Genomic DNA, 26,572 nt, shown 5'->3' on the forward strand with positions numbered 1-26,572 from the left:
AGACTGATTTTGAGTAAGTGTAAATTACTCTGTGGTTGCACAATAAATCTCTTGTACCACAGCAACATCCCAGTGGACTTAGGAAGAGACAATTAGTATTTCAATTTCAGTGCAAATCTCCAAATCTGTATTTCCAATCAGAAATAAAAATGTAGGTAACAAGAACCTTGAATGTTTTCACGATTAAGCTACAAACCATGATTTAAAAACAAACAGACTAAAAGAAAATAAAGCATCAAATTTATGGACCACATTCTGCAGAATGTTTGAAAGTCCAGTTATTTACGTATTTATAAAAGCTGATGTGCTTCCCAACTCAAAATAACGTTCATACGTTAAATTTGCGGTAACGTCAACACTTTGCACTTCTGTCTATCTGTACGTGTGTGTATTTTGCAAATGTGAGAGAACTGAAAGCATTTCCTCCGTTAATTACATTGTTGGGTTTTGTTAAGAAGGTGATAATGGAGATGCCTAAGCCAGCGCCTTTGCTGAAGGAGTTGTTGCAGGAAAGCCCAGCGTCAAGGCCGTGGCAGCTCCTCAGTGCTTTGTCATACTCGCGCTTTGCTTGAGGGCCGCACACGGGCTCAGTCCACTTGGCGGTCTGGGACTTGATATCGAAAGCGGTTCTCAACCTTCACCACTGCGCAGCACCCAGTGTCCGGCTCGTCAACTCAAATCTTAAAGTAATAGAAGGCAATTCTAACAGCTCCATAGCCGGCTATTTGTTAGCAGATTAAAAGCCCTTACCTCTTCTAATACGTTACGACTTGGGGAAAAATCAGATACAGTGCACCTAACCACCTTGAATCAGCACAAATCATCAGGTTAGGCCTTACTCATGCTTCACCTATTAGCTACAGAGCATTCAGTTTGTCCTCAAGTTTCTCATTTAGCCAGATAAGTATCACTGGCACCACTGCATCTGTGTAGCAGAAGTGCTTTCTCCCCTACTTCTGGGTGGAAAACAAAACAGCAAAATACCACTCGCGTCACTGCACTCATTAATAAGACTTCCAAACCCGCACAGGTTACTTTCCCCGTGACACTTTCGCAGAGATGCGATCGCTTCTGGCACCCCAGGAGCCCCTCGCTCCAGGCCTGCTGGGGGGACGGCAGCAGCGGAACGGCGGCCGGGCAGGCGGCACACACCGCCGCGGGGCAAGCGACGGAAACTTCCCCGGCCCAGCTCCCGGGCACGGAAGACGCGGTGCCGGGGCGAGCCCTCGGCAAACCGACACGAGCGGCTTTTCGGGCAGAAAACTTCTGAGGGCAGCGAGGCCACTGCCGGTCTTTAGGGGAGTCCGTGCCCCTAACAGCGGGGACGGGCCCGCCGCCACACGCACGGCGAAGCGAGGCTCAGCCCCGCGGGGCACCGCTCGGCCAGGGCCAGGGCCGGTGCCGGGCCGACCCTCCGCCCGCCCGGCTGTCAGTCTGGCCGCGGGGGGAGGGAAGGGGGGCACCGCCACCGGGGAGGGAGAACGACCCGCGCCTGCCCGCCCGCCCTCCCGGCGCGGCGGAACGCGGGGCGGCTCTTACTTGTGGAGGAGCTGGGGCAGGCTGGGCGGCGGCGGCGGCATCCCTCGGCTGGGGGCCCCGCTGCGGGCATCGCTCTCCGGCGGGTCAGCGCCGCGGGGAGCCGGGGCCTGGCTCATGGCAGCGGCGGGGACCATACGGGGCGGCCCCTGCGGCGGGAGGCGCGGGTGGCCGCGCAGCCCTCGGCCGCGGCGGCGGGAGGGAGGGTGGCAGAGAGAAGGGAGGGAGGGGGCAGAGGACCGGCCCTGGAGACAACCGCGCTCCCCCCCGCGCCCCCCCGCCGGGCTGGCGACGGCGGGACAGGCAACCCCCTGCGACTGAGCCCGCCCTGCCGGAGGGCTGCGGCCACCGGCGGGGGCGGCCGGTGCTGCGCGGAGCCCCAGAGGCGCTGGCGGGGCCAGAGGGAGGGGCGGGCGGAGCCCCCGGCCCGGCCCCACCTGGGCGCCGGGCCCGTTCCCTCCCTCCTCCTCCTCCCGCACCTGCCCGACGGGAGGGACCCACGCCCCGCGGCAGCCCCGTGGCTCTGCCCTGTGTCCCAGCCGGGACAGGGTGGATCGGGCGCACCTGTTCGGGGCAGGCTCGCTCGGGCGCACCTGGCCCTGCCCGGGATGGTCCCGGGGGCCGCGCTTGGCAAAGGACGGGCTGTACAGCAAAGAGTGAGCAGTACCATCCCCTTCACCCTCCGGCAATAATTAACGATCATTAAATGCCAAGGGCATGGGGAAAAGCGTGTGTACTGTTCTAATTTCTCGCTGGTAGCACCTCTGAAGAAATGTAATTAGTCATTTATCAGATATAGGCTCTGTTGGCTGATATAAAACGGGAGAAGAGAGTAAATTAATAAACCTTCTCGAGTAGCAAGTAATCTCTACAGCAGACCCTTCTCCCCGTCTGGGCCCAACCATGATGGGCTTTTAATAAAGGATGTCGATCCTGGGCTCTCTGCTTCCAAACACATACCTTCGCGCCATCAGGACCTACTCAGGAAGGCTTTACCTGCTACTGTAATAGCACAGGACTAAGGAGTGGAATTGCTGCCTGATGATACAATGTGACAAAAAAAGTTTTACCTGCACACGTTTTGGGAGGAAATTTCAGGTGACTGATGGAGCAGAAATTGCACTGTTGCATTAAACAAGTAACACTGAGAATGTTTCTTCCAGCTCTTGCTCCCTTTGTAAGGTCCTGCGTATTAGAGAGGGACAAGTCAAAGACCATTTCAGTACTTGCTCCTGCACTACCACGCACCCTCCCCCCAGCACGCTCACACACACACATACCCCGAGGAAAGCAGAAACATCCTGGCTTCTTTGAAAAATTAATCCTAATTCAGGAAGACAAATTTTGAAGGGGTCAGGTTCTCCTCCCCTGCACCTGGCACAGTCATTTACAACTATGTAGCCTTCTAAATGGGAACAAAATGCCACCTCCAGTGACTGGAAAATTTTAAGTTAGTTGCATTAATCACGTACTTTACACTTTGCAGATGGAGAGCACCAACCAGGTGCAGGGCAGTGGAGAATTGGGCCAGATTGCAGTTGCACAGTTACTTAATGGTAATGTAACACCAAATGCACCTTCTAAAAATGAATAGCCATCAGTACTTATTTAGACACATTGACTTACACTATATTCTAAGAAATACAAAAAATGGAGCTTCACATCCTTTCCCACAAGGAAAAAATTTGCAAATTATGTGTTTGCTGGTTCAGTGAGGGCCAAGGGGTGGTCAGCAGTGTGTAGCTACAAGATGCCTGATCTTCCAACAAAGGAAAGGTAAGGTCTCACAGACAGGTGAGGCAACTCATGGGAAAAAAAATGTTTAACACGTAGGACCATCTCTGCCCAAGGTTTAAAGCAAACCCAGGTGTCCACTGATCATGCAGAGAAAAGTGGCTTTGTGCGAATTTCCTGAGTAGCAGTGAAAGCCCTTGAGACCAAGCAACAGCCAACTGCTGCCTGTAATTATTTGAGGAAGTGAAAGATGGTGACTCATGGCTCAGAGGGCAACAGGAGCACAGCTATGACACTAATGCACGGCCCTGGATTAGAAGGTGGATAGTCACAAGAACGTGTTACTTCGCACAGACATATTACATCACTTGTAATAATGGATCAAGTGTGTTTTACTAGGCACTACTATTTCTGCACTTAATACATCCACTGTACAACTCAGCATTCAGTCTCAGCGTGGGGTCCTAAAACTCTGCAAAGATTTTCTCCATTTATTTTAACAGTTCTCATCCCTATGTTTGCTTCTTGTCAAGGTTTTTTGGGTTTGTTTTTGTTTTTTCTTGTTGGTTTTTGTTTGTTTGTGGGTTTGGTTTTTTTGTTTGTTTTCTTTCTCTTTTTCTGTCATATCCCCATGTTTTGGCTTGGCATGATCTGGTGTGACAAAAGCACTGACCCCTCACCACCATCTGGTCCCTGCCTTACCATAAGGCAGTAGTAAAGGCTCACTGAGGTTGTCCTACACAGAAATAAGTGGGTGGGTGTGAGCAGGCACAGGCTGACCAGTGTTCATGGACTCTCTTATTCAGGAAATCAATATAAGCAGTTTTCTGGCCAAACCTTACAGTATTTCTGGAGCACTGCCGTAAGAGCAAAACAACAGTGGCTGGTCCAAACCCCACACTTTTAGGGTCTGCGTTTGGCAATAGAACTGAACAAGTGCCAACAGCTATACAAGTTCTCCTAATATGGAACACAGTTATGCACATGGAGAAATCAGAACTCTAGGTTTTTTCCACTTGGCTAGAGACACATTCTGTTTGTGTAACAGTCAGCTAATAGAGAGTTTGTTAAAAATATTGGCAAAACACTGACTTTCCTGTTGCTGACTTTGTATGTATTAAATATCTATGATTTTAGATTAAAACTGCTGATTTTTTTAAAGTATTTATGCCAGGGTATTAATGAGACCTCATGCAAAAAACACTCCTGGCTAATAATTTCAGCTGAGATTAATATGTTTACTGCATCTCCCAATACAATTATACAATCCCCACCTCTTACAATGCCTTTTTGGAGTTTCCAGTAGTAGCAGTCTGCCTGCTAAAACTGAAATCCTGATCTAACTGCTGTTCTAACTTGCATGAGGATAAATCAGATGCAGCTCTCTGGTGTAAATGAACTCACACCCAGAATATTCCATTTTTAGGAGCAGATCAAGAAAGGCACAGACAGAACTCAGAGAAAAAGAAAGGGATCAAAAAGTAGGACAGTGATGGAGCCAGGCACACACAGATACTGCATCCCTAAATAGTTCAGCATCAAACAACAAAAACAGCAATGATTTCATTGCTTTGAGAGCTTATTTAACTGTAGAGTTACACAGTAGCAAGGAAACACATCTAAGAATAAAAGATGTCAATCTGCCTATTAGTCTGACTAAGGCCTTTCATTGGTTCATGCCTAAATGTGTTATTCTGTGACCTGAAATTTAATCCTTGGAGAATTATTTGCCTTAATTTTAATCTTCTGAAAATTAATATATAATCAACTCTTCATTATCAGGGAAAAGAAGCAATTGAAAAAAAAAAGATGGAAAACCTAGATAACGTGAGTACCTCAGGGCCAGGGCTGGCCCAGCTGTGCATGTTGTGCCCTGGTGTAAATGTCCTGCTCACATAAACTGCAATGAGCAGCAGCAGTTTAGGCACCACTGTGTGTCTAACATGGTTTGGTAAGGGACCCAGACTCAATGGAGAATAAACTCTGGTTTTTACTGTTACTACTGTGCACAGGTACTTCAATTCATATTTATAAAGTGTGATCTAGATAGTGTTGTGACGGTTCTGCAGCAGCAATAGTCATTAAAATACAAACATGATTTCATGTGGAATGAGATGTCATCTCTGAAATAGGACTGAAGTAACGTAAGTATCCAGTTGCAGGAATAAAAGACTTCATCTAGGAAGAATGGCATCGTACTCCTTAACAGACTGTGCAGAGAGGTAGAAAAGCACTCTCTTACTGAACTACCAAAACTTATGAGGGAAAATTCAGGTTAAAAAAATGAAAAACACTTCAGTCAGTTTATGGTAATCCATGCATCAGGTTTTCCCAGGTTACCCTGAACCCTGTTTCTGGAGCTTGCTGTACCTGTTTTCTTGTTCTTTCCGATCATTGTTTGGATAGAGAAGCTGAAGACTGAAGCAGAAATTTCCAGTGCCTGGGTATGTGAAATTCGCCTTCTGGGTAAGTCTCTATTTACTTCTATCAGCTTCTCCTGAAAAATATTTCAGTCAGCACCACTTTTGAATTTTTTCTTTTCAGTGATTTTCTTTTCACTGGATGTGAATGGCAACAGGTGGCCACAACTGGTAGGTTCTTTTGCAGTTACTCTGGCTTTGCATTTTCCTGCACCTGTGTGGGCTCTGCTGCTCATGACTGCATGTCATTGAAATGGTGCTATTCAGAAACCAGGCTACATTTATAAAGGATCAGGTAAAATTTAGCTCAAGCCTGCTAGCTGCTTTATAAGCAAACAAACAAAATTTCTTTCAAAATTTTTGAAAGCAGAAAGCTTCCTAATAGTTTGAAAGGAAAATACAAGGGAGATCTAGTCCTTTAGAATTAGGTTGTTACAGAGCAGGTGTTTTTGTAGGAGAACAGAATCACCTAAAGAATTTGATTAAACACATTAGGTTAGGAGCAAAATAATCAACCCATGAATAACCAGAAAATGAAGCTTACGAATGATTCACCAAGAGATACAGCCTGGTCCCAGACTTCTGAAAGGTGAAAAACAAAACTCAGGAGCTGGACTGACTGCTGCAGTGTACAGATCATGTGCTTTCAAGAGTCATGCAGATCAAGATGCTAAAGGATAACCTTTGGAGATAAACTATCAGCTACTGAATCATGGATAGCTGAGACTTTCAAATGTGCTGGGACAGCCAGCTAATGAAAGGCAAACATTGCAGATTTTTAAGCCTGATGCAGAACAATGTGGAATAAACTAACAATGTCTTTTGCAGGTACTGTGAGAAGCTGTGTATTCCCTCAGTACCTTGAGCCAGTGACAATATAATCCTCAATTCACATATTATAAATTTAGAAAATATTGGAATGTGCAACTGATCATACCTAGGAGGTATACACACTCTCTGATCCCAGAATACTGGCTTATGTCATTAATGGCTTGTATCATGCTCTTTTCTAGCTGCAGAAATTGCAAATGTTTACCATTTTAACTATTTTAGGCAACTGCTTAAAGAACAACAAAATGTAAATAAAGGAAACATAATGGCAACAGTGAATGTTAAACTACTCTGAGGAAAAAAAAGGACTTTTAAAACAATCCTTGATGTTACTCTCATCTCTTCAGATAACTGAAATATGCATGTTAATAACCTGACTTATCTTTCTGTGCCTTCACTATTACAAACTTCTATTCATATCATGGTGTAACTGGTCTGCTTCCAGTCATCCTCACTTCTGATTCTCATCCTTCATGGCCCCATAAGCATAAGAGAATTAACAATAAAAGCTTATTTATTTGTTTACCTCACTCCTTTCTAATGTATGCGTGGGGAGTTTTTCCTCTCATTGCCAAAGTGCTAGGTAATAACTATCACATTTTCACTATTAATAAAAATACCCATCATTAATATATTTAGTACAGATTTTACTTCAGTAATTTTTCATTTTTAATATGTAAAAGAAGTAATATCCAGACATTAAAAAGCTTAATTTGTCAAGCCTTTAAATATTAACTCTTCTTTATGTGAATGCAAGTTCTAAGGGTATATGCATAGCTGGAGGCAATGTCTAAACTTAATGGTTTCTTTACCCATGGTAAAAGGCTGATTTTTGTATAACTGCTGAGTATCATTTGATAATAATAAATACTACTGACACACAAAGACAAACTAAGTAAAAATTAGATTACAAAGTAGGGTCTTTTAATATTTTCTATGAAGACAAGTGATTTCTGGAAGTCTGCTGAAGTAGAACAGCACCAAAGACTGCACAATTTATGCGCCTATAAATGATGTTAGGTTATAGGGAGGATATAGTGGTCTGTTCTATGGCAAACAAATCCCTTCCTGGAACCTCTCACTCGTGAGAGATGTTCTGCAGGACCGAGTTTCTGACAGACCCCATGTGCGAGCCCCGCCTGCTGGCATGAGCTGCCGAGGTGCCCTGCCTGGGAGGCTGCGGAGCTCGGCAGAGCCGAGGCCGGAGCTGCAGTGCCTCCTGACGGAGCGAGGCAGGGCTCCTTCCCCCTTGTCCGCTGACAAATTGCACAGCTGTGGTGTTACATGTCAGCACTTGCAGTGCGGATCTCCGGAGACAAACCAGGAATGTTCTGCATGCCAGACAGTGGCGCTGAGCCATTACATTGAGACAACCTTCTTGAGGGAACCGTGGGCCCTGAGTGAACAACAGTGGGGAATCCACTGCCGTTCTGACCTGCAGCCATGTAACCACAAGCAGTCCAGTGCAGCAAGGCCAGCTCTACAGCTGAAAGAAAAGAAGTCTTGCAAAAGTGTGCCAAATTCACGGAGCATTTGCTGCATAGATACTACAGTGATTTCAAACAACTCATGGCATTTAGATAAGGTAGGTGAGACTATGTGTCCCTGAAGTCTGAGATATGCTTTCATCGACATTCATGGTGAGCCCAAAGTTATTTGATGATGTTTATCATCATCTGGAATACTTCCAGTGGAAAACATGATCTTGCTGATCTGGAATCTAACTCAGCTCCTGCAATCTATATATTCAGGGTAAGAGTCAACAGAGAAATGGACATTGACATTTAATGCAGAGAAGCAAAGGACTCTGAAGTTACCTGAAATGATCTGCTCACCTGTTGAGGTCATCTGCTAAAATTAGCCTTTCAGTTTAGAACCTACAGCTCTTTTTTTTTTTTCACTGAACTACCACTGCTGCTAACCTTTCACATGCTCCTTCCCCTTAGAAAATCTACAAGGTCTTTAAAAGTAATTTCCCTATTAGGAAGCTGAAGAATATGCAATATATAGGATTGTAAAATAAATTTTGTAAATAATTATCATAGGGACTGAAAAATGAAACAGCAGTATTGAAAGAAAATTATAGAGGGATAAAACTGCAAAATGTTATTGTAATCATGGAGGAAAACACATAACTGTTATTACTGTGATGTCAAATTGGTTTATTGAAATGTGCCATCTAAGATAGGGAAATACTAAGAATAAAAAAAACGTTTTGACTTGAGTTCTGGAGGGCTTCTCCTTTGTTACTTCTCACTTTAGTAATGAGAAGTACTTTATCGGCAACTTGTGAGGGAGAGCACAGAAAACAAACAGCAAAGATAAATATTGGGGTAAAAAGAAGAGCAGTAACTCATGTTCACAGGTAACACAGCAAAAGCTCCACCATCACAGAAAATAATCTGAAAAGAGAACTAGTAGCATACTGTAGATGAGGCTACAAGAAGATGAATGCATAGCTTCTTGGAAACCTTCACTCACAGCTGGTGTGAGTAGTCTGCTGTCAAACTAGAAAGGCGTATAATGTGGAAATCTGCAAGGGTTAATTCCTTTTCCTATATTGTTATTCAACATCTGGGTAACGGGACAGATCACACGTCTGAAATGTGCATGTGGGGTAGAGTGCTACAGGCAAATTGGAGCACAGAAAGAGTCTTCAGAACAATTTGGAGAGATCAGAGAAACTGTGAAGAACACAGGATCCAGCTGAGGAAGGAAAGGTGTTAAGTCCTGTACTTAGGAAAGGAAAATATTGTTTGGGAAAGTACAGGATGGGGAATGACTAGACAGAAAACAGTTGTTCTGAACAAGACTTGGGGGTATTACAGAGGATCACAGCTGAACATGAGTCAACAATATCATGCAAGGAAGGCATCCATCAACCTAAGCTATATAAATAAGAGTTTTGTCTGATGTAATTCCCTTATTTTTCTTGGTAGTGATAAGGCCTCAGTAAGAACACTACATTCACTCTGGCAGTCGTACTTTCACTACAAAATAGATTTTAAAATTCAGAAGAAAGTATAGAACTAACCAAAAGCCTGAAAAAGAAGAGTCACAAAAAAATGGATGATGGAAAGGGCATTGTTCAGTCTAGAAATTAAAAGACTGAAAGCAGAAAATAACATGTAAAGAGAATGGAATAAATTGGTTTTGATCCCCAGGGTGAAGAAAATAGAGGAAAGTGGATTTGAATCGCAGAAAGAGAGGTTCAGATTAAATCTGCTAATTGCAAATAAGGGAATATGTCAAATTTTGAAACACCTCACGTAGCAGCTTTAAAATAGGTTGCACAAACCATCTCTCAGGAATGAATTAAACATGATCCAACTATGGGGCAAAAGGAAGGATTAGGTACACCTACGTGGCCCATTATCCAAGATTATTGAAGCAAGCAAACTCTGGAATGGCAATGAAAAATCTATTGGAAAGCAAGAAGTACAAAAGTTAATATAACTTATGTAGTTTGCAGGTCCAGCAAATCTTCATAGCCTCTACAGGTCCATGGTTCAGGTGGCTTGAAGATGCCAACAATGTATATTAATAAAAGGCACGACCATACATCTAAAGAGGGTCTTGAAAGTGATACAGTCAAAGTAGGGAAGGAGAAAAAGCTGTTTTCTTAGGGAGAGAGAGAGAAGCAGAGATCACACAAACATTTTGAATGTTTGTATTTGTTCCTAGTGAAAGGGAAGTCATACAGTGTCTCTAAGGAATGAATCATCACTCTCCCAGACACAGAAGCCGTTGCAAACACAGGCCCTAAACAGAAAATAAAATTTCACACATGGAGTGACCCTTAAATTCAGCCCCATCCAGGTAACCTGAACCAGAGCCCAAGAAAATCTTAGTTTAACTGATGCTTGTTTAAATCCAAGCTATTAAATATTTTGGCAGTTCAAGTAAGAGTCTTGAAGAAGACATGTCTCTACATACAAAATATAAAATAAATATGATCATATCAGAATAGTTTGCACTTAAAGAATCATTTCTGAAAAGTCAGATGCTTTAATCCACTCATAAATGCAGGCACTTTTCCCTCCACTGTTAAAAAAAGATGTGTGATGAGACTGTGGCCAGCAATCTCAGGGTTAAAGAAGTGGCATAAGCCCCACCCCATCAGTCACAGTCCACAAAGCTTTTACTTGGACTGCCCTTGGCTGTGATAGCACATCATTACTAATCTTCCAAACATTGCACACATACAATCTGGAATGCAAGGCCTACCATGCAGTCTGCAAACTGACCAAAGCAAAGCCATTTGATTACTTCATGCTCGGGATACAAGGAAAAACAAAAACAGCCTTCAGCCAGGAAAAGGCTAAAGCATAAAGTCTACCTAAAATCACATATGAAATTAATTATGCTTTCTGGAAATGCTCATTTCTGGAAATCTCACAGTGGTCTTCTTGAACCAAAGAACACATAATCCATCTTAGGCACTGAAACAGACAACTCTATTAGGCTGTAGTTACATTGATTATTCCATTTGGTTTTTTCTTTAACAGGACAAAAAAACTGTAAATAATAAAAAGAAGCTTTTAAAATCATGTCTTTCCTCTTTCTTTTTTCCCCTTTCCTCTTGTGTTTTCATAGAGAACTTGACGTGTCACACAGTCTTTTCCAGTAAGCTGATCAATTGCCAAAAAATATGTAGCCTCAGGCAAACTTTATCAATCAGCTTATGCTGAACTCCACTCAGAAGAGATGTAATACTCCTGAAAGAATTACATAATTTGTCTTGGTTTTTCTCAGAAGCACAGTTGTGTCCTTACCTTCTCAGTTTCAAGAGACACCAAAACTGTAAGCAGAGGCACAGACATTACAAGTGAGGTTAATGCTTGAAAGAAGCAGGAAAACTCCTCAAGACCCTGTGATTAAAAAAAAAAAAAAGCCCATTGATAAGGAGAGGCAGGAGGAAGGTAAGACAGAATCCAAAGGGAAAAATTAAACCTGAGTTCAATAAAAGTCTAAGTAATTGAAAATAAATTCTGAGTAAAGAAAAATGTCAGGAAAGTTCAAATTCCTCTGCCTTTTCAGAGGATGAGGTTGAACTGCATATTCTCATCTCTCCAAAGCTACATTAATTTCCAGTCTTCTGAGTTTCTGGGACTGGTCTCTTCCTTTTGTATGGAAGCTACTTTAGCGAATATAAATATATAAAAGGCAAAGCAGCAGAAATTCAGTTCAAATGCAAGTTACCTCTCCTGAAGTCTGACTCTGGTGAAGGTTTCACAAGATCAGTGATTATTTTTCTTTCTCTTTTTTTTGGAGTAAACATGTAAACATAAAACTAATTCCTTCAATTCTTAAAATATTTGCATAAAAGTGGGTTTGGGTTAAGCATAAACAAAATGGAATTTGAACAATGATCAGAAGCAGTTGTTTGGCTGAAATGTTTGCTTCCAGATGAGCTTTTATAATATCTCAGGCTAAACTGCCTGTCCTTTCCTAGGGTATGATTCGAGGGCAAAGTATTACAAGTCCAGCTCTTAAGTGAATGGTCCATAGAGGGATTGAATCCACAATTTTGGTGTTATTAACACCATGCTCTGGCTGTCTGAGCTGATCTCATTTCAGATGCAAAGGTCCATCCCACAGAGTACTGCCCAGCTCCTGTGCTTGCAGCGCTTTCTTGAGTGCACCAAAACCACTGCTAGAGCTTGTGAAGGGTTAGAGCAGCCAGAAAGACCCAGCTCACTGGGTCTGAAGGGTGCAGAACTCACCAGGAACCTCCATCACCTCAAGGGAATGGCCCCAGTTACACAAGTTACAAAAATCTCTACCATTTTCCAGGCAGTGAGAACAGATCCCCTTCTGATCCACATAAAGGCTGGATAACAAAATACATGATACAATAAATTGCTTAACAGTAACCTAGTCTTCCTTTGAGGTATCTGCTTCATTATTCCAGCTGTTGGTGAGTTTATGCTGGGAAACACGAGGATTGGTGGCCTGTGGCATTTTATCAAAACTAATCTGACTACAGATGCTGTTTTTAAAATATTTTTAATTGTCTTGACTCATCCTACAACTATAAGCACCACAGGTAAAATAATTTTTTTTTTTTTTTTTTACATTAGCAGCTCATAACACATTTCTGAAAAGACCCCTAGTGTGAGGCTGCACAGAGAACCTTTCACATTCTCTTCACTTGGAGCAATCCCATTACAATATCTGGCCCCCTTTCTGGATATGGCTCTGAATGACTTGCTTTGAGCCATTCAAAAAATTTGTGGTAGACCTGGGTGTTGAAAGTAGCTCTCACAGAGGCTGATCCAGAGCTTATTTAAGTCAACAGAAGTCTTTCCAATTGATTTCAATTAATTCTGAGCAGGTTCTGAATCTCAGGGCACTGCCCTTGCTGTGGCAGCAAGCTTTTTATACTGCTCATTTTATACACCTATCATATTACTTCCAACAATTCTTTCCAAATTAAATTGCCTTAGGGTGCAAGGGAACATTTCAGAGAGATGAGGGACTGTAAGCTATCTTATTCTCATTGAAATCAATGTGACTTGGATATCTGCAATGTGTGCCATTTAAAATTTTCCACTTAATCAGGCCAGACCTTTCTGCAATGCCTTTCCCCAATGTTATCTTTTCTTTTCTGTGGATCACTTTTGCAGTCTTTTCTGATGTATAATGGGAAGACAGGAGATCTTAGCACAGATGGACACTAGACATTGCTGAGAGATTGATACATGAGAAATCTATCTGGAAAAGTACAGTTACAAAAAAAATATTAAAATGAATGAAATTGGTTATTAGTTCAGTTAAGATGTGATCCTCCAGTTTTATCCTCTGATTCCAGAAGCACACACACAAAAAAAGCTGGCCTGCTGCCATGATAAAATAGGCCTATCATTTTCCAGTGGTTTAAATGTGGGTCAAAACATTTAATCAGACAATATTAATTTATTTTAGTATTCCCTGGGGAAACCCAGGGTGACTTTAACAGAGAACTCTTTCTAGCTTTTGAAACAAAAAAGAAATGGAAGGACATCCACTGTGATTTATTTTCTCTGGATGATCAGTGGAGAAATTGGATATGCATGACACATTCATTTAGTCCTCACTTCCCTTTGATGATTAGGGCTGAATTTTCATTCTGGTATATGGGGATTTGTGTGTGTCACTCCAAACAACAAGTGTCATACATCTAAGTCCAAATGTAACTTTCTAAGAGTGAAGTTCAGAGACAAGAATCTCCAGTGTAAGTGGCCAAAATAGAATATTGCAATAGCATACAAGTAATACTTATGCTCTAACATTGAAGCCTGAGCCTCACAAAGGCTTGACTGAATTTGTAATTAAGATCCTTTCCCTAGCTTTGGTGAAAAAGCACATTGAAAATATATGCAGACATCAACCTAATTAAATCTATAAAAATTGATTAGCCATTTCAAAACATATGTTACTTGGTCCTTTGCACACTATTGCAAATAACCTCAATAATGAGGTGTGACCAATGGCTTTATAGTGGGAGCATTGCAGCTTCAGGCAAGGGAGGCTGAAGAGGTCTAGCTATAGGTCAGACTGATTGCAGTGAAATGCTGGGTCTGTGTAGTTAGATGCAGGAATTTCATTTATCTGTAACAATCATTTGTTTATTAATATAACCTTTTAGGAGAACATAAGAATTGGATAGAAATGTGAGCAACAGTTTTTCCAACAAAATCCTTTACCCTTTGGGATTACTTGGCATTAAAGAAAAGGAGAAGAAAGAAAGAAAGAAAAAAATTCTATGGAACTAAGCTAATGGAATGAAGAAAAGAAAGTTATATAATGGATTATAAATATTTGTAATTGCTTCTTGCAAACTCAGAGGCAATTTGAAAGGCTATTGCTGTGGCATAATATTTTCCAGTTTCCATTCAGTCCCAATGTCAAGTGATACAAGCAATAAAACTCTCCCTTACCTTCCCCTGTAAGAGTATTCCATACATCACATTGTGAGCAAGTTTTATTTTTGGACTGTGATGAACACCTCACAAGATCAGGCCAGCAGCAAGGCACCAAGCACGTGGTGGTGATGCATCACATGGATTCAAAAACCCTGCCTTCCACCACTGCAGCACCAGCTGCACCCATTGAAATGAACACTTAATTAAAACCACAGCACAATTGCATTACTGTTTAAAACATAAAGAAGTATAATCCTCACTAAATAATCACACTGCACTCAGATAATAAACATCTGGTGGATCTATTTTAAGATCAGACCTGGAGCACCCCTGGACAGGTCTCAGCACTAGAGCAGCCAGATGCAAGCACTCACACCCACACGGGCACTGTGAGAATGAGAAAGGCTGACCTTGAATGTGCCCAGCTGCACCCAGCAAGAGGTGGCAACAGCAAGGAACTCCGACTTGGAGGATGCAGCAGCTGTGCAGCTGCCTCAGCTTCATTTGCAGATAACCATCCTTGACTCTGCTCAGCAGAGGAAGCTGATACACTCAGTATCTGAAACACCTCAAATCTTCTGTGTACATCTATTTTATGTGTAAATCTGGAGAAGGGAAAATAAAAGCAGAGTTAAAAATATAACTTTTTGGTATCCAAGGCTTATGTCTTTTTGTTTAAGAAAACTGAGCAATTTTACTCAGGTGGAAAAATGCCATGGCTTTATTTCAGCTGGGAAGCTTAAAAGAAATTGCTTGGGGGAAGTGAGAGAAGAGCAAAAGTTTTTAACAGTCATTGTCATGTGGAAGGAGTGAAACAGAGAAAACATTCTCTTCTGTTATTCCTCCTTTTGTAACTCCAGGCATTGGTGTTCAAAAACCTTGGCAGTGAAAGCTCCTGTGCCAGCAGGAAGCCCAGACTGCAGTACACTGAGAAAACTTAAGTCTGATAATCCTCACACAAAATTTCTGTGCTGGGCATTGAATATTGTAATTTCCAGTCCACACAGATAAACCTGGGCTGGAAGAATGACATAAAACAAACCCATTCCCACTGAATGGGCTGTTTCAGCTCTAATTCTGGTAACAGATTGCATAATGCACTCAGGGAAGCTGTTTCCCTCAGCATCTTCACCGAATAATCCACTAACAACCGCCTATGCTCAACAGCAAGGGATGGGCAGACTACAAACTGATGACAAATGCACTGTGTGGCTGCAGCCCTTCCCCCAGGCTGCCCTCAATCCCTATTTGTCCTCCCACAACTCAGACTATTTTTCTGACAGTCTAAGCAGTGGGTGAGAGGTCTTTTCCTCACCAGTCCAGCTCAAGGGCTACAAGATAGGACTTTTGCTGCTATAAATGGGACTCTTTTAAATGAGCAACAAATAACTAGCCTTAAAACTTTTTTGAATGATCCTGATAAGATTTTTCATAAGGGTGTATTTTGTGGTGCCATTATAAGATGTCCATTTTGGTGTAAAGAAGGTTAAAACAAACAGAACACCCAATTCCCAAACCCAGAAAAGCCATCTCAGAAACTGCAGTTGGGATCACGCCAATGAACATGATTAATGGACCCTGGGTACTGTTAAAGTCCTGCTGCAGGAAGAACTGTCAGCTTCCATAAGTTTTGTTTGGCTTTAAATGTGTTTTTTAAGGAATTGGGTTTTTAGGTCAGAGCAGATATGCAAATCTGGAAATAATTTTGCTTTTCACACCAGCTATTAATACACCCTAGAGAGTTTTATTTTGGATTTTATTCATTTCCCTGCAAATTCTACAATTAGATGGGTTAAATGGCACATTTTGTATTAATTATTACACTGATAGGGGTTGAAAGCACTTGGCCCACAGGCTTGTATCTCACTGTACACTCAAGGCCTCTGATAATCCTTCACATGTACACTGTGCATCAAATGTTGCTTCATTAGAATCATACTTCTTCAGTCTGCTTACCAAAAATCTTTCAAGGTGGTGAATCTTTCAATAGCTGTGTGGTAAGCCACACTAATCAGAGGTAGCAAAGGACAATAAACCACTCTGGAGCAGACTTCATTGCCAACACTCATCCATGTTTTCCTGCAGCTGATTTTTACTGCAACTACTTTTTCTCTTTGGTTCCTTCCCTAAAAACATATGACCTAGATCAATGTGTAAGAAATTACAGAAGGGTTGAGCTCCCCATAGAAGTATTTTCATCATCTTACAAAAACAAAACAACCATGAAAAACTAGATATTTTTCCAACTCCTTTTTAGGACACGATTGTTATTCGTGTATTTCATCTGAATGGTTTTTAATAAAATTATTTATTTAAATTTAAGAATTAATTGAATTAATTTTAACTTTTAACTCTTCCAAAATTTCCAAAAAAACTACAGGAAAGCAAAACACTTTACAGGTGCAGTACAGACAGCAGAAATACCTGTTTGTGCATCCCATTAAGTTCAACTTGTATTTCTATCACAGTTCACAGCTTCATCTTCTATATCCTTGTCCAGGCATAATGCTGCTCTCTTTTGCAGTAAAGTGACATGAAAACAGCTGTGAGCATCACAAACATGTGACAATTCCCAATTAATTTCAAAATTAAATGAGCTCTTTTCCAGTAATTCTTTGATGTCATCTAATTTTCTGCCAGTTGGTGAAGTCCGAGAGACAGAAATCTCAAAGTAATCTGAATTTTATGGTTCTGAACTTTTCTTCCTTACAAGGAGCAAACAATTTTTTGCTTTGGTCTTTGAGGGATTATTAGTACAGAGGAACTATTATAACAACAATGAAGGGAATGTTTGATTTTCATTTTAAACATAAGTTCATCTCTGTTCTTGAAACTATGATCCCTTATGCTGTGGCATACACTAAGAACTGATCAAAAATTGTCTCAAAGGCTCATTAACACTTCAGCACTAAAAAAAAGCACCAGAAAAACGCATTAAACTTTTTATCAGTCACTCCAGCACCAACCCCCATTTCCTCACAGTATGGTTACATGCAATGGAATAATTTTCTCTTCCTCTAGGTTGTTCCACAATAACTCCCAGTAAAGTCACAGAGCGAGACTTAAGGGATTTTTTAAGGTAAATTCCATCAGGAAGAACCAAGGCTATGTCTGTGCTGCCTGTTACAGAGGGGCCAAGGCTCCTTCATGGCAGATCTACTAATTCCCTACAGTGTGGCCCCACAAGTGCCTGTGAATGTACACCCTGGGCCACGTGTGAGGGGATGGCACAGCATCCAGCCTCATGTGCCAAGGCAGGCAGTCATGGGGCCTCACATACCTGTGACTGCTCTGAGACCAACCTTTTAGTGCAGCATGAGCAGGACCTCATCTCAGAGCAGTAATCTCATCTGTTAATAGACAAACACAGCTGAGTCTGGGCAGGCTCTGATCTTTAGAAGAGGCTGAGTGAGAACAGGGGTGAGAACAGCTATTTGTATTTGATTATCAGCCTTCAGCATCAATCTCTTCAGCTACTTCACATCCAGACAGGACTGCTTGGACCCACAAGACAAATCTCTGAACACTGCAGCCAAAACAGGTGCAAAAACATGTGGTCAAGCTGAAAAAAAAAAAAAAAAAGGAGAGCTGAAAATTAACAACCCTTTGGAGTCGCTGGGTTAAATTATATTGTGCATAGAATTCACATAGCACTACACATAGCTTTTCCTTATCAGAGGTAATCCTGATCTAAAATAACACAAGAATTATTTATTTTCCAGACACGTTATGTCTGCTCTGTCATCTACTTGGTACATGTAGGAATTTCCTCCTCTTCCTCATTGCTGGTCAACTTCATTAAATCTCATTCCACCAACCCCTCTGCTAGCTCAGTATCACATCTTCCAGAGGTGTTAATGCAAATCCACGACGCTCTGTACCATCTTTTAGTCCTATTGCTGCATGGCAGTTTCAGATTCTGATTGTGAAGCTGTTCCTGGTCCTTTTGGGTACATAGAACTGCTTTGAAATATGCTTTGCAGGCATCTTTAAAGGCCAAAAGAGAAGCATCAAAGAAAAAGAACCTACAGCCTTCTATTTAAAAACAAAGCCCCATCATTTCCATACACTCTCACTTTTTTTTTAAATACTTGACTCATCATCTTGTAACAGCACTGGCAATACTACAAAAGTCACTTCCCTGAGGAGCTGCCCAGGCTCTTGTATATCCCAGTGATGGCTGCCAACAGCAGTAAATAAACTTTCCAGTCTTATACTAAAGATCTAGCTATTTACAGTAAGCCTTCCAAAAGATTCCCCAGGTGCTTGCAGACATTTTACTGATACATACAGTCTTTTGCATCGACACGCTTAATCTAAAGCACAATTAAACTCCTTAGAAAAATTCCCATTAATCTCAGAAATCTTTGGATCAAGTTCTAGAGTTACTAGCACTAGCCCAGTTTATAAGTGTTGACCTTCATACCTGTTTGGCTGCTGATACTTATATCACTATCATATATTTTTATTCCAGGCAAGGAGCACAATGGGATAAGCCAAGATAATTTTACTTGGCTTTCTATTTTTGTTTCATCAAAGCTTGCCTCTGTCTCAGTATGTCTAAGTGCATCTGCATTTAACATTTTAAGACCTATGCTCAGTTCATTTGGTCAAGTGTCCTCTGCCATTTTAGATGCAAAGCAGGAAGTATCTCATTTATATTTGAAAAACTAGTCCTCTTGTTAACTTTGGGCTTAAATAAAGCACTCTACAAGCACTGGCTCTGTGCGTGAAGGAAGTTCTTATTATCGCATTCTTAAATTTACTGTAAACAGATCCCTCCTCCTTGCATGGCATCTCAGGCCAGTGGGTGCATGACATACTGGAGAATTACCCTGGGAAACTGAGGACTGAGCCCTCGAGGGCTCAGCAGCGAAGGTCACAGACCAGCCTCCAGACCTTGACCTTGGCTGACTGTGTGACAGTGCCAACATACCAGGCAAGAGGAGAGTGGGGGAGAAGGGTCAGCAGACACTGGAGACAGATGGCCTAATTCATCATACACCAGAAATAAATAATAAAAAAAAGCTGTTCCAAGCTTTACATGCACAGCAATGGTTGTAAATTCCACAACTGTGGAGACCTGCCAAGCCATTATACACATACCCATACTGCTGTCACTGGGTATAGCTCCTGAAAGGTGAGCTCAGGAGAAACTGCAAAGCATGAAGGGTGCTGAGATCTCAGGAAATTGGTTCATAAAATCATCATCCAAGCCCTAGTGGAAAAAGAGCAAGCAGAAGTCTGGGACTGATGTGATATTGCGTAAGTTGTCTGTGGATGTGATACTAAGTATTTTATACCTAATAAGCTTCTTTCAGTAATAACTTTTAAAATTTATTTTGCTCTTAATAGTTTCCAAATTGGAGCTATTTGATGGCATGTCATGCTAAATAAAGTTCTCTTGTCACCAAGCAGAGTACCTCATAGGAACTGGCAAGGCTGGTGATGCCACTTTGGGAGGACAGAATGCAAGGCAAACAGAGCTTTCTCCAGATCATGTATTTGGTTTCTCTGCAGAAAGAGCAATAGAGCATCCTGGATGCTGTCTTTCAAATTTTGGCATCTAGAAATCCACAAAGAAGGAAATAGAGTGGCATCAGTAATGGTGTTTGTTGCACAGTCTGACTGCTCAAAGTGGTCTTGTAAGCACAGCTTTCCTACAAAGACAACAGCAGCCATTGAGCTACTGAATGTCACCAAGCAAGTGCCAGAGAGCTTGACCATGGCCTTCATGCAGCCCTTTAGCTCTCTTTCTGCACAGTCCAACATCTGTGCTCTACACAATAGAGAGTTATTAATGCAACCTCCACACTCAGCCAATGTAAAAACCCACGCATAGATCCAAGGGTTCCATTCAGGGGTTCCTTAGGAGCACAGGGTATGGATAACTCTGCAAATTCTTGTCACTAATCTGAAACTGCAACCCACGGAGCAGCCTTTCCTTTTGCTGCCAAGTGACCTTGGAGGGATCAGACAGGAGAAGGAATTCCTTTTTGTACAAGGAGGTGCAACAAGAAAAATGCATTTAACAATTCAAGTATCCCTATCTGACTGCCAGTCTCCAAATGTGTGGTTCTGGGCTGGTCTCCTAGAAGATGGTGCTGAGTCAGAGAACCAGCACAACACATCCCCTGCTACCTCAGAGCCACCACAGACACTTCTCCTGAACTGTTACACAGCCAAGATAAAAACCACCCTGAAAACCTGGCTGTCTCCTTTTATCACACCAGCTGTATACATCCATGTTTTTCCCTTGTCTCACTGCACATTCCAGAAACAAGCCCCAGCTGCATCACTCAGCAACTCAGACAGAGGAATCAGACAGTGAAGCCCAGGTGTAGTGTGCTGAATATCACCAGTGATCCCATTCTGCCAATTTATTCACTGAGGAACTGCTCTACATCCAGAAGTACCCCAGCCTCTTGAGGAAGAGGGAGGAGGAACTACAAGACAAAAGCAGGTAAATATTCTCCAGTTTTCCCTCTTACTCTAGCTATCCACCAAATTATTTCATGAAAACAAATCCTCCTCCTCCATCCAGCTGTTAACCTCTGCTTTGCCCTTTACCCTGGACACTGAGGGAATATTTATGTGATCAACCTTGACATCTAATCTAAGAATGGTTCTCTTATGGCTTGGACCCTTGATGTCTTATGTAGCAGGTTGAGATGCCTTCCCAGGACACGACACCAAATAGGTAATTTTGGATTCAGGTGCCTCACACTAATAGAAACCCTGATGTTTTATCTCCCCTCCCTCTTTTGAAGAAGCACAGTTGTAGGGGTTCCTCTCTCTTTTACTCCTCCAATTTGCAAGAGGCTTTTTACTAGATTTGCAAGACATCTAGATATACAGACCATTGTTCTTGAAAGCTGTGAGATATATTCTGAAAGTACAGTTGTGAACACACCTTTTAGAGTGTCCCTTATTAAACAAGGGATTTAAATGTTGCCATACTTCCAAGTTGTGCATGGATCTACCCAGGTACCCATCTGAATCTTTTTTTAGCATCAAAGCCATCTTACAAGTTTCAGCAGAAATATCTTTGTGGGGTAAGAGAGATTTCATGAAGGCAACAAGACTGAATAATTTAAAACTTGGTGTCACAAGCACTGCCTGGTCCTCCTGAGTATTTTTTTGTTGGAAATTTGTTCTCTGAATGAACCAGAGAACAGCACCAATCAAGTAGGATCAGCTTGAACCTCATCCTGTGTCGGGTATGGCTCATGAAAAACTACTAGGGATCAAAAATCCTGGAGCACTGACTAGAAGGTGGTCAAATAATTGCCATGCATAAAAGAAAGAGGCTTGACAAAAGATTGTTTGAAAGGGGCTGTAGCCATAATAATGATTGAGTTTCTTGGTATCCTTTCAAGAGAAATAATCCACACTGTAACTCATCAAATATCCCCAAAGTTGTTATCTAGGGGCAAATATACATGATACTATTGTAGGAAAGCACAACTGGGAAATAAGGGTTGAGACCCAGAACTAACGTGGCACATCTCTTTTTGAGCTTTCTTAAATAAAAAGTGTTTTTTAAAGTAGGTCATAGATATCACCACATTGCAAAAACTGAGTGACTGCCTCCTCTGCATTAGAGTGCTTTTATCATCTAAGCATGCAAACCCTATGCTGTTCTGTCCAAATTCAGACAAAATTTTGAATACAGCTGAAGGCTGAACTTAAGAAGACTATTTCCTTACTATGTCTTTATATATTCTAGATGTTTATATATATGTTATTTATACCTTTTAATATTACATATTTTATAATTTATATATTTTATAACATTTATAGCTGTTATGGAAGCAACATAGAGTGACCCCAGCAGTTTTTGGTATCTGTACTGTCAGACTGAATGTAATTACAAAGCAATGAGAATGCAATTTATTCCCAAGTAACCAGTGCTGCAAACTGCAGCTGTACTTGAGAGATCCCAGCTACTCAATATTTACAAGTGTGAATTCTAAATCTGGCCAGAAATTCATCCACAAGCTGACTTCCCCCAGTTTAAGCAAGGGGGTGTTTTCCTCTGTACTGTGAGGGCCTGCATCCAGCTGGCCAGATCTGAATTCTGAAGGTCACAGATGCATTTTTATCCTTCAAAATGTAAGCAGAAAAACCTGTGAAGGAACAGAGGCAGATTTTCATTGTGCTCAAAGCTCCAGCAGCATCTGCCTACAACCTTTAATGATATCAACAGCAATTAGATGTACTTCTGACTCAAACACATGCTCTGTCTGGAATGCCTCCTATTTAAAGCCCAGTACACGCAGATTCTATATCATTGACATCCCGTAACCCAACAAACATCTAATAGGCATAGCTGCAGAAGTGAGGTCTAAATGCTCATCCCACCCGATGTAAATCTCATTTCTAGAATGGTGGGAACTGTCAGGCATCAGAACCTGAGAACCTGCATGTCATTTCTCATCATTACATTTCCCCACAGAGGAATTAAGCCATCCCAAATGCAAGCCATGACTACAGTAAGAAATGATAAGCTCTTATCTGCATTAGCAAACAGAAGTTTGAGGTACTTAATAAATAAAAAAATAAAAATAATGTCAAGGACAACTGAACAATGACTTTTGTTCTTCACTATTGCTGCATTATGTAAGAAACATTTGCTTGAGACAAAATACATAGGCAGAAAACTAAAATAAAAAAGCTGAACTCAAGGCAGTCAAAGTGACCAAATCCAAGAATTGTCCTCTTGTGGCTGCAGCCAAAATATGGGAAACTAAAGAGATCGAGAAAAAAAGAGTAAAAATGACACTGAAGGAGGAAAAAAAGCAGAGTAACTAGAAATAAGGATCTCAGCCTAATTTGGCTTCCCTCTACACTTCAGTTGACTGTAAAGAGGGAGAAGAGGGGTGCAATGCCAGGACTGAGGTGAGAAGTACCTCCAACTAAAATAGTCCCCAAATATATTTATAATTGCACTCGGAGGAAGTGGCTACACATTTGCTTTTCTGTAAAACCAAATTCCCTCTTTCACAGCTCTCCTGGAAGTTAAAATGCTATCACTGGTGAAGTGAACTTTAGCACACATGTGAAAAAATATTTTCATGTTGTTACTGAGAATATTTTTATTGGATATTAGTGAGACTGTAAAAGCATCCATTGTGCCCAAGGAAGAAAGCAAGCAGATGCTGGAAATAAAGATCAATGTCTGAAGACTCTCAGCTTGCAAAACCAACAGCTATTTCCCCCCAGATGAAGAACTGTTCCCCATCAGAACCTGGTGCTCCAAGCACAGAGCAGCTGTTCTTTGGCTATGCTCTTGTGTGCCTATGGAAAAATACACTCAAATAGGAGCAGCTGAGAGGATCCCAGCAGTTACTGACTTCAGCAGGCAGGGTAACTCATTTCATACCTCGAATTTGACAGAAGAACTTTAACAGGAGCAGCCCACCCCCTCTGATCATCAGTGCCTTGGGAATCAGCACCTCCCACACCCACAAGCTCATCTGCATGAAGAGAACAAGGATCTCATTCACTAGAAAAAATTATTAGTAATTTCTCACAGAGGAACCAGAATCATGTACCTTTGTGATAATTTTCCCAATTTTTACTTTATTTGAACAATGTTTATTTTTACATAATTTTATATATACTTGTTTCTAGATCAGAGAAGTTCTACCCAATAAGGACATTTTGCAAATTATTAAACTGTTTAAGGCTTTTATAAATTTTTAAAGCCAAAACTGTGAATTATTTCCTTTTACTTACATTCATATCCATGTAAAACTAACTAGTATTTCTCAATTTGTTCAGAATCCTTGCAACAGCTGTAAGAGTCTCTGGAACTCCAAAAATCCTCACAGGAAAGCTATGATTTAACCCTCAACTTTAACAATAAAGCAAACTTCCATTTTGCATTTAGTCCAGTTTGGCTCCATCTCCTGCTCAAAGTTACAAACTACATATTGTAACATTTAGATAAGCTTAAAAATATGAACCTCAAAGGTGTTAATCTTACAAAGTACTTGAAGAATGTTTGCTAGAGATGAAAAGGATCCTAAGATATTAGATGTGATCAGTGACTCAGGTGTTAAGTTTCACATATTGATAATTAGGAAAAAGAACAACTGAACACCTATATTGGTGAAACCAGTGGCACTCTGGACAGCTACAATTCCTGAGATGTCCTACATTTAAAAGCTTGTAGCTTCACTGAATTCTGCCATTAAAAAATCCAGGTGGAACAAACAGGACACTGAAGAAACTCAGGGATGCAGCAACTCTCAACAAAGCTTATTTTTAAGACTCTAGAAAATTTAAAGCACTGACAGACTGAAAAGGCAACTTGTAAATTCTGATACTGGATGGAGAAGACATGAACCATGACAAAGAAAACACCACCTTGGAAACATTACTCCAATCACTGCATTCCAAAGGAATCTGAAGCAAACAGCAGGGAAAACTTCTCTGCTACTCCTGATTTTAATAACAGTCTGAGGAAAAAAACCTCCTTTAGGTTTTTTTCTGGTTTTTTCTTTTTTTTTTTCTCAACAATACTTTCACCTTCATGTAAGAACTTTCCTTGAAAAAATTCAGTAACAAATGAGGTTATACTTTTCCTACTTTCACACAATTCTCTCCCACATAATTAACTCTTCAACACAGTGGGCTGACATGGATTTTGCTGCATAATCTGTCTGACTTCATCCTTGTTTGAGGCTCTCTTTAATTCTAACTGTAGCTTCTAACTTAGCAAGCCAAGCTCAGTGCAGGGCATTCACAGCACTTTGGAGGCTGTACTTGACATCTCGAGGAGGTGCTGCTATTTCAGCCTTTCCCATTCCAGTCCTCTTTGTACCAACATCACTGCAACACACTCAGTACACCTGATGAAACAACTGGCGACATCGTGTTTTTTCACACTGGCTACACGACAGAGAAGCAGCACAGCATTAAGGAGGAGCATGTGGGAAGGAGTATGCTCACAGGGCAACAAAGTGTCAACTTAGAGAGCAGCCTCTCTGAAAATGCCTTTTCAAAGACAGAATGAAGTTTAGCAGCAATTAAACAAAAAACCACCACCCCCTCCAAACTTACCTTGAAGAGGGATCCTGAAAATCTTGATAAATCTCCCAAATTTTGTGCAAGTAGTTCAAACCTTATTCTTTAGCAGACAAGAAACTGAATGATAGCTAAAGGCCTACTCTTCCTCTGCACTATTAACATTGTGTTCACTTGTTCCCACCAGACTGCTGGTTACCCATTTTCCTACTGTGCTTGTTAACCCAACTTAATGCCACACCCAACCCAGAGATCTCCTAACACAGCTGAAGCTGTTCAAGTTACTCAGCTGCACTTAGGCTTCTCTAGGCTGAGCATTGTAGAAAAAACCCATCACCAAAACAAAAGCCCTTGCTCTAATCTACTTCCACTTTAATGAGATTATGTGATAAAATTCATGATCAGTCTTAGATGGATTTAGTATGACACTTCTTAATAAACACAGTAATTAGCTTAATGGCATGTGAACTACTTCTCTTCCAAAAATTCAAACAAGTGTTGTGCTGATATCCTAGCACTAGCAAGCCTAATCAGCTGAGAGCAGAGCTTGCTACTACTACAGCAAGCTATGTATCTGGTGGTCATGGATTAGACACATCAAGTGTGTCCTTGCAAACACTGGACCAAACAGCACCAAATCAGTAACCTGAGGTGTGAACCTGTGGCCACATTCCTTGGGTCCTTCTCTGAACTGGCTTCACCTGTGAGTAATTCAGGAATATTCTGGTCTGCAGCAGGCACCCTAATGTGCATATTGAGAGCTCTGTATGAAGAGGATTTCATGTTCTTCAGGGTTCTCAAATACAGCCTCTTTCCATGCTAGAAATTTTGGGGGCATTTGGGACACTTTGTTTCACATGTTTTACTTCTCTCTTCACTTAGAGGAGTCTTCTCTGCAGCTACTGAGTCTCTGGAACTATAGAAAACTTTATGTCACAACATCCTCTTCCTTCAAGCTTAAGACTTACTGCAGATAGTAACTTCCCACATGTCTATCACTACCTGGTTGCTCCATATCAGCTTCAGTACTCTTCTCTCACCCTACCTTGTGATGCAAGGATAAGCACTCCTGAGCCCAGCCATCAGTTCATGCTCTCCTTTCCTGCACTT

General features: G+C 41.4%; 1 protein-coding gene and 1 long non-coding RNA gene across 9 annotated transcripts in view; both read right to left on the reverse strand.

The window, feature by feature from the left end:
* The window catches only part of RBM20 (RNA binding motif protein 20), a 99,483-nt gene extending 97,649 nt beyond the window's left edge, over window positions 1-1,834 (reverse strand). Inside the window, exon 1 of one of the 4 annotated variants that reach the window (XM_064716228.1) lies at window positions 1,540-1,834. In XM_064716228.1, the coding sequence (XP_064572298.1) occupies window positions 1,540-1,673 (134 nt within the window). In that variant the 5' untranslated portion in view covers window positions 1,674-1,834. The remainder of the gene's footprint in view (window positions 1-1,539) is intronic. The other 3 variants (XM_064716226.1, XM_064716225.1, XM_064716227.1) reach the window with 3 other exon arrangements.
* Window positions 1,835-2,180: 346 nt separating this feature from the next.
* LOC135449342 (uncharacterized) lies at window positions 2,181-26,559 on the reverse strand. Of its 5 annotated transcripts, none has more exons than XR_010440727.1 (8): window positions 25,499-26,559; window positions 17,731-17,990; window positions 16,853-16,943; window positions 16,385-16,554; window positions 14,839-15,033; window positions 11,297-11,392; window positions 5,641-5,767; window positions 2,181-2,721 (listed from the first exon to the last, which is right to left on the reverse strand). It is a non-coding gene; the product is annotated as an uncharacterized LOC135449342 (long non-coding RNA). The 5 variants fall into 5 exon arrangements; XR_010440729.1 differs by having other exon boundaries at window positions 16,385-16,569; XR_010440730.1 differs by having other exon boundaries at window positions 16,853-16,971.
* Window positions 26,560-26,572: the final 13 nt, after the last annotated feature.

Source organism: Zonotrichia leucophrys, chromosome 6 (genome assembly GCF_028769735.1).
Source record: "Zonotrichia leucophrys gambelii isolate GWCS_2022_RI chromosome 6, RI_Zleu_2.0, whole genome shotgun sequence".
Classification (NCBI taxonomy): Eukaryota; Metazoa; Chordata; class Aves; order Passeriformes; family Passerellidae; genus Zonotrichia; species Zonotrichia leucophrys.